The following is a 12,836-nucleotide window of genomic DNA, read 5'->3' as shown; positions in this document are numbered from 1 at the left end:
GCTATTGACAATTCCAGAAATACATTTCTATGATTTCAAGGTGGTCTCTGTGTCTTTCTTTTTCAAGATTTTACTGAGTCATCCTCAGTAGGAAACAAGTTTTAGCTGATTGTCTAGTAGGAGTAGTGGGTTTTCTGTTGCATTACATCTTTCTCTGACAATTAACAGACTTTTATAAACAGGCTGAGGTGAGGGAAGCTGGGTTAAACTTCTCACAAAGCATATTGCACTATGAATAAAGACAGAGGATAAATACAAACACACACACATAAATACATATATTCAATTTTAAAAGGACATGTGATTCCATTCAAATGTTTAAACATTTTCCAAACTTTCCTGTGGGAATAGTACCTGCAGGTAGAGCAGGCACAAAAAGACGAGCTAACAAAAGATGTCTAGGTAAATGGTGTGCATGAACAGAAAGCATCCCCAGTTTAATAGCATCTTCATTCTTGATTGCTTCAGGCACCTGGTCCAAGGAAGGAAATCATGTTACCTCAGAAGGGCCCAACCCTACAGGCAAGTCTGTAATGTTAACTGGTACAAAGCTCTCATTACAGGCCTTTACGTGTTCATTCAGTAAAAATTTACTGACTGTTTATAGTGTACGAGGCTCAGAGACTAGAGTAATACATGAGATAATGTCCCTACTCTCAGAGAGGCATACATGGGAAATGGCTTCATAGTTCTCTGAATGATATAAGTATTTAGTAGCCCAAAGCAGGATGTGACCAGCAGTTTGGTGAGAAGGGAGAAGGGTGCATTCCATTACAAAGAAGAGCTGCGAAGAAGATGAGGAGTCACTATACTGATCTCGGGATAAGAGACTAGAGATGGGTATTTCTAGCAGACAGAATTACTGAAACATATACCAAGAAGGCTGTGAAAAGATATGGGTACCCAAGTGACATGGCATCACTGGGTATCTATAGAAAATTGGTAGGAATGGTCAGATATATAGGTAATGGATTAAGGGCCTTGTAGAATGTAGGCACCACGAGCGTTTTTCCAAGGATGGTTTACCCCATCCACATCTTAGATACTGAACAAATTACTAAATGCATGATGAACAACTGCTCACATTTTGAACTCTTTCTTAAAGGAAATGGGAAAAAAGTGAAAGGGAACTAGGTGAGAAATTTCTATTTATGTTTGAAAACACCTTTGAAGCCCATAACCAATTAGAAGAGGGGAGGTACAAGAAGCATGAATAACCCTATTGATTCAAGTTGGCATCACGACTAAAATGACAATGGACAGAAAGAGATAGCTACAAGGCATTTGCAAGTAGAATGTCTAGGATTCAGAGACTTTTTGGAAGAGGGACAAAAGAGATGAAGACATTTTCTTTTGGTTTCTAGCTTGAGAAATCGGTACATAATAATCTCATAAAAGGAGATAGGCAATACTGGAAGAACGAACTTAGGTGACGGGGGCTCACCAGTAAATCCGGTAATGAAAACTGAGGTGCCTGAGAGACACCTAGACACACAGCAGGTGCACATGGGTTTGTAAGAGGTCTAGCCAGGCAATACTCAACAGAAGCGATAGCCGGGTCTGGGATCACAGGAGCTAAAGTGAAGATTTGAGAAGGATATAACCATAGATATTCTCTTACTTAAGGATCAGGTTTGAGAAGGTAAAAAGAGCTTCTGTAGAAGGTGGTTTTTCAGAATTAAAGTGAAGAAAGTTTCATGGAGGGTGTGGCAATACCAAGTGCACAAGAAAGGTCAAGAATGATAAAGACTGAGAAGACCTTTAGCTCTGCACTGGAATTTTGGTAGCAGTTCTACAGAACTTAGCTTCAGGAGCGTGGGAACGAAGGACTCTAGATGCCAACGTTTGATTGAGGGGTGAATGCAAAAAGAGGAAGCGTGGCTTTGAAAGGAAGCAGAGATAGGAAGGAGAGGTTTTAAAGACTGAAAGCTTGGACAAGTATACCATGGAAAAAGAACATTTGAGGAGACAGAAGTTGAGGTCAGCCGCAGGCAGGACTGAGGTAGAATACTATCTTGAAAGTTTTCTGTCCATTATTCTTAACTAATGCCCCTTTCTTGCCAGACCTTATTTCTCCTTTAGGTACTTACATGTTAGTAAGGAACTTCTAAAAACTAAAAACTCAAAATGAGTGAGGAAATCTCAGCCACTGTAACAGGCGACAGAGGAGACCCTTGGATGGAGTTCCTGTGCTTCTCAAATTACACACAATGTTGGCAGTCAAAGGCTCCCTGGCCACTCCTGGCCCTGATACAGTATCTCTGGACGACAAAGGGAGATAAGGGGACATTGTTGTGGGAAAGAAGTTTTATGGCTAACTGCTTTCCCACTGCAGTATAGTACAGAGCTTAGAGGTGGGGATGGGAAAGAAAACCCGAAGAGTTACGATTTACAGTAAGACATTTGACAATTTTATTTAACATTTTATCAGTGTCATTGTATCATAACAAGTATACATTTCAATATGTGACAACCTCTTCATGGGAAATTGTAACATTTACGTCTCAATATTTAAGTTGTCAGTTGTTCCTTAAAGCCTAGCAAATGAACATTGCTTTATAAATACTCAATAAACACTACCTTATGGAGATTCAATATAGGAATAGATGTTAAGTTTGATAATTTTGGGGGGATAGTATAAATACAAGTGATGAGTATTATTAGAGAGAAATTATATTGATAAAATATTGCATTATAAAAACAGCAAATTATATAATTACATGAAACATAAAAAGTAGATGCAAAAAAAATTTTTTTTAAATTTCTAACTAGTTCCATGCTCAGCATATCTGCATAAAAAGTCACTAATGCTATCGGTTTTCCTAGGCCAACAGATTTACAAACCAGGATATCATTAGGCAAGCGAGACAATTCTCCCTCTTGGGTAAAGATAATATCTTTTTCATCAAGGAATTGTTTTTAGAATGTAACCTATGTATGTTCACTGATTTTTCTAGATACCACAAAGGTGTTTAAAAGTATTTAGTTAGTATTAAATGCAAAATTTAGAGTCAAATTTCTTTGGATAAAAATCTAATCACTGAAAATGGGCAGTTGATGAGAAGCTGAATATCTTTCTTTTCTATCTGTTGTTCTTGCAAAATTATACTACTGAAAGGAATCACTATTTACAGGGGTTATGGTAAAAAAGATGGATGTGTAGTCAACACATCTCATAACCTATTTAATTACAATCCAAATAATAGTAGACAGCAATGAACCCTTAGCATGAGTAACAATGGGGAAAAATAATTTCTTTTCAATTCTTTCTTTGCAGCTGTACTACGCTAAATTTTACAATTTTTCCATAAATAAATATATCTCAAATAGAATTATCTCCAAGAATCATTTATGCTCATAAAGAGTTTAAACATCTCCAAACAATAAAGTCCTTTGTAAAGATAAAGTGATTTTATCTTCATTATGTGAATATAATGTACGTATACATTATCCTATATAATAAAGAGTTAATATGCTAATTAGACCAGACAGAACAACCTTCCTGAATGACCAGTGGGCAGGGGGCGGGGCCAGCGATCCTGTGCTGCCAGGACAGCCATGGCGGTCCCAGCGCCACCCCTTCTGCAGAAGCAGGACGGGGCATGACCACGGCACCTCAACCTCTCGTAGCCCCTCCCCTGGCCGTCCCGGCCCTGATCACCCCCCCTCCACCAGTAGGTGGGGGAGGGCAGCTCTAAGGAGCAGAGAACCCAGCTGGCAAGCACAGCAGCAGTGGCAGGAGCCTCTCCTGCTTCCGCAGCAGGTTGGGTGGTAAGGGGCGAGGGGTCTTGGACTGCGAGAGGGATGTCTGCCGGAAACAGGCCTAAGCCAGCAGGTGGACATCCACTGAGGGGTCCCGGACTGTGAGAGGGTGCAGGCTGAGCTGAGGGACCTCCCACCCACTGTACAAATTTTATGCACTGGGCCTCCAGTGTATATATAAAAATGCTAGTCAAAAATTTGTTAGGGATGGTAGAAAGAAGTTTATAGTGAATCAGTTTTAGGGCATGAAGAACAGAACTATAATAACTGAAAATGAAAGGATAGGGATCCAAGAGTTGATGATGCCTTAGTAATTAAGGGCTAAATTTTACAATGAAAACAAAAGTTGGTACAAATCCAAACATTTCTAGAAAAGAATAACAACAAAGTTGGGTACTTATGAATTGTATCTTATCTCTATAACCACAGTGGCTAATAAATGGAAGTGCTTGTTAATGCTAGTTAAATAAATGTAATTTGTTTGAACTTAGGCTATTCATTGAGTTATACTGTATGACACCTCAGGAAAGAGCAGTCAGCGGTAAAATAAATAAAACTGGTAGAGAAGGCACTGTCTGTTCTTTGTGAAAAGTGGTGGACACTAGCCAGTATCTAAACTTGAATCATAACACAGGCAAATACTTGCACCTATAATTAAAGAGCCAGCCAAGAAAACTATCTATGGAGGTCATAAAACTGAATATGTTTAATGAAAATTGTTCTAAGAAAAAGAATGATGCTATAAAATAACAAGAAGTGCTGCTAAATAAAGTATTTCTTTCTGAAAAAGACTGACAAGATTAGCCATGCTTTTAAGAAACTCTGATGAAAATTTCTTAATTAAGGTATATTTCCCAACTATGCTTAGAATAGTTTAGGAAAACAAACAAACAAAAAAAAGTCCAATTCTGAAACTGTTGAAACACTTTTTTATTTTATTAAGGCTAGAATATTTCATATTTGAAAAAAATGACAGGATATTTAAATGTAGATAATTCTATCTTATTTTCATATGAAAACTTTACTTAGCAATACACCTTTAGAAAAAAAATCTGTCCACTGTCCATCACAAGTTGATTCTGAAATAAAAGTTCACATTTAACAGACATCAGCAGGCCAATGGAATGTTAGGCATGAAGTTCTACTTTCCCATTGGTTATTGTACTGATCATTAGTTTGGGGAAATTATTAATACCATAAACAGCAGGCCACTACATTCTGGGGGAAAGGAAAGGTTAAAATGTTAATAGAGCATACTTTTTTCCAATTCTTGAAGTTTTGCTGAACTAATAAACTACGATATAATCTGTGTTACAGGTATTTCCTGTCAGTTAATAAGTGACTTGGTTCTTCAACTCCCAAAGCTGATGATTAAACGGCAGGAAACTCCCTCTCCCTGTTATGGTTCCTGAAACTCAGTCCAAGATATCTGAATCTATGAAATGTGGATGTTTAGTGTCATCTTGGAATGTCAAGAAGACCACTATAAAAATTAAAGTAACTCACATCACTGATTAGGTAAACTAGTATCACTCCTTTGAATAAAATCATTTTGAAAATTTATAGATGACTGTGATACCTGAGCATGAATCTGATGTATTCTTGTAGTCTTGAGACTTGGGAAAGGAGTTTTAAATACGCTGTTAAAAACAAAACAACAAAACAAAACAACTCATGGGCATGGCTGTGTTTCAATAAAACTTGAAGGAAATAGATGACCTGCCATAGGCCCTCTTATTTTGTCAATCCCTGGTCTACATGATTTCTCAGAGAAATTTAGGAATTCTTGTACACTATATCCCTCACATTTTATTATATTAAGGCACTCAAGAAGCACTGCAGAAAAGAAACCTTATTAATTTTTTAAAAAAACACAAAGACATGTTAACCTCCTGGAAAGCTAGCATTTTCCCGCAGAAGGCACTCTGGCCAGAAGAGACAGCTCCTGGATCTTGTAGTTTTCACCTGGGTAAGGATTAGCTCACCTGCTCTAGCACTACGTCCCGTTTTCTAGTCCTGCTTATTGTGAAGGACAGTCTTATTTATCTGGTTAAGAAAGCATTGCTCTAAAACCAGTTTCTGAATTGGCCACATTTTTGAAGTGACATTGGTTAAATTCCTTAACCTCTTTGGGTCTCAGATTTCTCTTCTGCAAAATGAGGTTAATAATAAAACCCACATCATGAGATCTATGTTGTAAAAATGAGTTAATATGTGTACTAGTAAAGTGCTTAAAACAGTACCTAGAAAATAATATATGTATTCAATTAAGTATAAATTAACTGTTAGCAATTACTAATATACCTAGCTAATTCTTTCTTTCTTTCTTTCTTTTTTTGTTTTGGTTGCCGGAGTCCTCAAATTCTGCCCCACAAAAAGACAAATGCTAAACGGTCTTCATTATGACTTTTAGTAATGACCCAGGACATGGTGAAAACAGGCCCCTCTACTAAGGATGCAGGAAGAGTCCCACTGCCCTCCCCTCCGGTCCACCATCCCACACCAAACACACACTCTGGACCTTCTCGATTTCCTCACTGAGTAGAAGACTTCTTAGGGATCCCTGAAGGTGCTCTGCTGCTAATCAGACCGAGAGCAGCTGGGGAACACCTTTAGCTCTTACAAAGTCCCACAGTCTTCTTCTGGAACAGGGTCGTGGTTTACCCTCTTTCCAACAACCCACAAGGAAATAACTGCCAAATGACATCACTTAATAGCCTCCCAACATCTGCAGCAGCACCATGACCACACGGAGAGGTGGGTTACCCACAAAGATGGGAAGGTGACAGGAGTTCCCCAGGCCAACAGGGCAAACACAGGTCAGGGAAACTGGGGAGGTGGCCTCAGGTCTTCACAATGGGGCCTGCTTTCTTAAAAATATTGGTAACAAATTTCTGAAAGAATCCCTTCCAAGGTCACATACAAATTACTTTTTAATATTAGGCCACGTCTCTCCTTTAATGAGAATTATTTCTGCAACTACAAATTATATTTACCAATACCTTAGCTTTAGTCATATAACATTCAATATGATAATGAAACTTTCACATTTTGTATTTTATTAGTCCTGTAGTAAAATAAGGACTTCCAAAATTAACTTAGGTACCCTAAAGAATATTTGATAGAGGTCTATCCTATATAATAAAAGCATAATATGCAAATCAACTGAATGGCAGTACGACCAGTTGGCGGGGGGTGGCGCCAGGCCAGCCGAGGTGCATGCCTGCAGGCAGGGCTAAGCAGTGACCAGCAGCAGCAGAGGGGCAATCGGGGGGGGGGGGGGGACGATGGGGGTGGGCCGGCTGCTCACTGTGATGTCCCCTGATTGGCACGCTGGTCGCCTCCCACTGAGGGAGGCCAGACTGCAGCTTAGGCTCTCCCAAGAGCAGGCCTAAGCTGTCAGTCAGATAGCCCCTGAGGGCTCCTGGACTGTGAGAGGCTGCAGGCTGGGCTGAGGGACCCACCCGAGTGCATGAATTTTCATGCAGCGGGCTTCTAGTTTTAATATAATTATGTTACACAGAATTATTTTCTCTGAGCATTTTGCATTTAGCTACATCTAATATTATCACATTTAAAGTCTCTCAAAAAGCAATTAAAGAGAAGAGTATTTGAAACAAACGACAAAGCTCATTTTTCAAATAAATAGAATAAAAGTTCAAATAAAACAATGATAATTTCTGATTATCAAAGTTTTTCCTTAAATGGACAGTTGTGATGTTTAATACTGATTGAGTAAATACCATGCTTTTAGGTGGTGGTGGTTTACTTAAATAACATAATAAAAATCAGCATGTTGCTGTATCATCTATGTAATTAAAAACAACAACTTATTAGTTTCTTTTGTTTCAGGTCTGGTGTTAATATTTCTATTTGATACATGATAATTATAACTATTGTTTGTTAGTGATAAACTGTGTAATATTTTATGACATAAAGAAAACTTAAAAATGGTATAATCAAAGGCTTTGATTGAAAAATATGGCTTATAATAAAACGTTTACAATGAATAACTGAGCAGGTAACATTATAAAAATTAAAAGAGCTAATTAATGCTAAGTATAGATATATATGTAAATGTATATACATACATGTACTTATTCCACATAAATATATGCATAATGTAATTATATATGTGTACATATATAATTTTATATACATATATGTATATGCAATTTTTTGTTGCCAAACATATTCATAGAGCAATGCTTTAGAAAAAGAGTTAATAGGCCACAGACTTACCACAGCTTAGGTTACTTTCAGCTTTCAGAGCAAGGGTTGGGATATTCCAAAAGTCATTTTGCCAGTCGACCACATTCCCTTTCACATTACAGCTGAGGTTGAAGAGGATTTTGGAACTCATGGAAAAATTCCAAAGTCGAAAGTTATAAATGTCCGCTTTTAGAGAGGCAATTCCATTTTGATTGGAGCCCAACAACAATTTCCCATTCCCAGAAATAACTTTATTAATGCTAGCATTGCATGGAATTATATTGTGCCATCTTTTGAAATTTATACCAATATAACCAAAAGAATTATTCCAAACAACGCAGAACTGCTCAAAGCTTTCTGGGAAAACGTCTTCTTTATCCTTCATAGGTAACACACTGTTTAGTGAACATTTTGAGCCAGCTATAGCTAGAAAGTAGCCACTCTTGTCCTTTCCAAAACTGAGTAATTGTGTGAAGGATGCATTTGAGTAGGAGAAAGCCATCCATTCACTGTCTTCCTTGCCAATTCTGGTTGCTTCAAAACAGAGTGTGAAAGCGCTGAGCTCCGGAATAGAGACACTTTTTGCAACAGACACCTGGTACACATCTGGTTTCAGGGGTAAAATGACCTTTTGATTCCTTAAGGACACAGCGACTAGGACAAAACATAATAACAGATAAGAGATGTTAACTTCAGATACGGACTAATGAGAGATAAAATGTCTGATACACCCAACCACACCATTAATTGACTTTTTTGCCTATGGCTCTCCTCTTTTGCTGTTCATCTACCCTCTATCACCAACCCATTACCTTATACCAATATTAGTAATAGCAATAAAAAATCCCACCCACTTAGACTCTAATCATGGTTGGATATCACACTTAAATCTTTGAGGTACAACCAGCCAAGTTAATAACAAGTATATTTCTTCATCCCTGAACTGAAAGAAAAAAATAATAATTAAAAAACTACTGGTTTCAAGAAAGCTCTATTTATATGTAAGACTTTTTAAAAAATGTTAGTTTTCAAATAATTTCTAAATATGATAACTAATAGTTTTTTTTTTCATTTACAATTGCCTTTCTCCTCTTCAGACACCCCATATCCTACTCATGTCCCCCATCACAAGGGGATTTCAGAATGAAGGAAAAGACACTTCCATTGAGGAGAGGGAGTCTAGTAACACAACAAGCAAAACTGTAATTTGAAGCACTATTTCCTTTACATTTGAGCTAGTTTGTGAGGAAAAATAAGGGGCAGTGGTTCAAAGGGCAGACGATGGAGCTCCCTATCCCAACCCTTCCACTGTGCTGTGTGCCCTTGGACAAGTTATTCACATTGTTCTACCCTTGTCTTTTTATCTGCAAAATGAAGGACCATGGCGCCTATTACACAGGTGGTCAATAGGAATTAATTAAGTTAATGCCTGCAAAGCACTAGGGCAGTGCCTGTGCCATATCAATCTATAGCTAGTACTGATTACTAATATAGATTACTTTTATGATATGCATAATAAATTCAAAATAACATAAATTAGCCTCGTCTTCCTGTGACATATGTGAAATGATGAAATAATACAATGTATTTAGCCCAATGCTAATATAATAGACACTGTGAAACATCTTCAACTGATTTGAGAGAGAAGCAGCTCTCCTCAAAAATACTGCTTAATACTAGTTTCAAATGAACACTACTTTGAATATACTTTAATATACACCAAGAATAGGTTGATGGTAAGAAACATCATTTTATATAAATATTTTAGTTAAAAATCCATGATGGAATTTAATAGAATTGTAGATTTTAGTCTACTTTTTAAATATAAAACAGTTCACAGGTCTATTTACCCAATGGGATCTTATGCAATATGAACCCAGTATTCTACATATGTTGTTAAAATCAAAAGGCTAGAAGCAAGCATTGTCCATCAATATTTTATTAGTGGTTATGGCTGAGGGGGTATATCAATAGGTATTTTTAATTTGCTCCTTTCTATTTTCAAATTTCCTATAATATTTTATCATTTTAAAAACATTATTTGAAGAATTAAGGCATGTGTTTCAATTAACTACATATCTGTCAATTACAAACAGCAAATAACCTTGTCACCAAAAACACAATTTATAATGATGACTGATTTTTATTGTAGTGCCTTTCTTTTTTGTTTCTTTCCTCGATACATGATATCTACTTAAGAAGCTCAAGATAAAAAATAGTATAACTACATCTCACAGTTTTGAAGCTTGCATTCTTCTTAAGCAATGATGGGTTTTAGAAAGAACAGAATTATTTAAATATTAAGACATGTCAGAATCTGGGAAATGTATTCGATAAAAATGTATTTTCTTTTCTTCAATTGCCATTTTTCAAGAGGCTTTCCTCAGTTTATGTTGTTTATTAGCAGTAAGTAATAAATAGCTCTCTTAAAAATTTTAAATTCTATGCTAATTTTTATATTTATCCTCTAGCATAGTTCCTTAAAAGGCAACATCTTAAAAGCCTAAAAGAAAATTATTTATAAATAGGAATGTTTTAAGCATTCAGTAGAGAGATGTTAAAATTACAGATTTTAATTATTAGCTGTGGAAAATCTACTGTCTTCCAAGCAGCCTTTATATGTTCTACATGTAAACAATATAAAGGAATTCAGCTCTACTACAAGCAGATCTTTTTGGATATGCTAGCTATCTATTGCTAATGAGAATTCTCAGAGAATATTAACAACTTCCTGGCCTTACATTCTAATCCTAATCATTCACATTCACATAAAAGAGCGTAAGTCTGGCTTCTGGTTCCGTGTTTATTGTAGAACATGTTAAATGAAAGCAGAAGGTTGGCACTGTCTTTGGTTTACATACCTCTGATGTAGCTGGCATTGAAACCTTTCTTCTGGATGCTAAAGTCACTTGAAAAGGACACAAGCATCTCATTTGCACTTGAGTTGAACGATAGGCCTTTGGCAGTTGCTCCACAAAATTTCTTCTGGCTCTCTCCATTATCAAGGGATAATGAGTCATAAATGCAATTGGGCGCTTCTTCAATGTCGAAGTCATTAAACGTTATCTGAATGATATAGCCAGCGGGGGCTCGGAGGGTCCACATGCAATACTGGGCGTTAGGGTAGTCGTTAGGGTAGCATGGAGAAGTAAAGGTCCCAGAAGGGTTGGATAGCACAAGCCTGCAGTTGGCACATCCCCACACTGTTGGCCAGACAAAAAAGAGACAAGAGAGAAGGGCTAGGATCAGAGGCCGTACAATAATCCAAGAATACCACATGCTGGGGACAAACAGTAAACACTTTAAAATACCAAAACATAATCATGAATATTAAAAGGGAAATAAAACCATCTCAGGGGAAAAGAAGCAACAAAAATAAACCAATAAACATCAAAAAGTGAAAAGAAAAATACATATTCTAGAGCAATTATTCTTAAACTGGTATGTGTGTGTGTGGGGGGGGGTGGGGGCATGTACTCTGAGAATCTGATGAAAGCTATGGGAAATGTTTCTAGTAAAATGCACCTTTGGCCTACATTTTTAGGACTGCATGAGGCCTCAGGAGGCAACAACAGACTTCACAAAGCTTCACTGAGCGTAGGTAAGAATCTCTATTCTAGAGAGTAATTGAACTGGGTTCGAAGGGGCTACAGAACCAGAAAGGTAGAACTCAATATTATAAACCATGGATATAAAGGAAGAGAAACACTTAGGAAGTAAATGTTTAAAAAGAAAGCAACCAGAGGTGGAATTGCTAGGTCATAAGGTAGTTCTATTTTTAATTTTTTGAGGATCCTCCATACTATTTCCCATAGTGGCTGTACCAATTTGTATTTCAACCAAAAGGCAGGTAGGGCACTCTGGTTCCCATCAATAGACGGTTGTATAAAGAAAATGCAGTGCACACATGCAGTGGAATATTACTCAGCCATAAGAAAGAACATAATCTTTCCATTTGCAACAACATGAATGGACTTAGAGGGTATTATGCTAAGTGAAATAAGTTAGACAGAGAAACATAAATACCACATGATTTCACTTATATGTGGAATCTAAAGAGAAAAATAAACAATACAGAAGCAAACTCACTGATATAGAGAATAAACTAAGGGTTGCCAGATGGGAGGGGATAATAGGGCTCAGTGTAAAAGGTGTGAAGGGATTAAGAAGTACAAATCGGTAGTTACAGGGGTGTAAGATACAGCATAGGGAATATAGTTAATGATATTGTAATAACTATGTATGGTAAAAGGTGAGCACTAGAATTACTGGGAGTATCACTTCCTAAATTGTATCTCTACCCACTATGCTGTACACCTAAAACTAATATAATACTGAATGTCAACTGTAATTGAAAAAAAAGAAAAAAGAGAGAGAAAACATCCAATACAAAAAATAAACAGGTTATCTTCTGGCAGACTGTATTTTTTTCTAGAATTCAAATAAATAGCATCACTTGTGTGAAATATTTATAGTTTTAAAAATAGTTTCATTTACCATAGTTTGTAATTATATACTTGTGTGATTATCTTATTTATGCATACATTCAGTAAATATTTATTGAGTGCCTGTTATATACCAGGCACTATTGTAAATAGTATATACCAATGAACAGGAAAGAGGAAGTCTCTGAAGGATTATTACATATCATATCCATTTTGGATCCAAAGGCAAACAAATACTATAATGACACATGGTAGTAAGAGGTAAATGTAAAGCAATCAATTATTTCTCAATTATGATTTATCCAGGCTCTGGTTTCCAGGTAGAACCAGAAACCAAGGTCTACTGTTATCCCAATACCTTTGCAATTAATATTCATACTAATTTTAAATATTTGCATAAATGTAGGCCATAATTCC

At 36.7% G+C, this 12,836-nt stretch overlaps 1 protein-coding gene across 6 annotated transcripts in view; it reads right to left on the bottom strand.

Moving 5' to 3' along the window:
• Positions 1-12,836, bottom strand: part of ADGRG6 (adhesion G protein-coupled receptor G6) — a 134,598-nt gene that overhangs the window by 57,587 nt on the left and 64,175 nt on the right. For all 6 annotated transcript variants that reach the window (XM_036317445.1, XM_036317446.1, XM_036317442.1 and 3 more), the window contains exons 3-4: positions 10,836-11,177; positions 8,005-8,628 (exon numbers count right to left, since the gene is read on the bottom strand). In XM_036317445.1, coding sequence (XP_036173338.1) covers positions 8,005-8,628; positions 10,836-11,177 — 966 coding nt within the window. The remainder of the gene's footprint in view (positions 1-8,004; positions 8,629-10,835; positions 11,178-12,836) is intronic.

This window comes from Myotis myotis, unplaced genomic scaffold (assembly GCF_014108235.1).
Source record: "Myotis myotis isolate mMyoMyo1 unplaced genomic scaffold, mMyoMyo1.p scaffold_m19_p_7, whole genome shotgun sequence".
NCBI classification, from domain to species: Eukaryota; Metazoa; Chordata; class Mammalia; order Chiroptera; family Vespertilionidae; genus Myotis; species Myotis myotis.
This window is presented reverse-complemented; position numbering and strand designations above follow the sequence as displayed.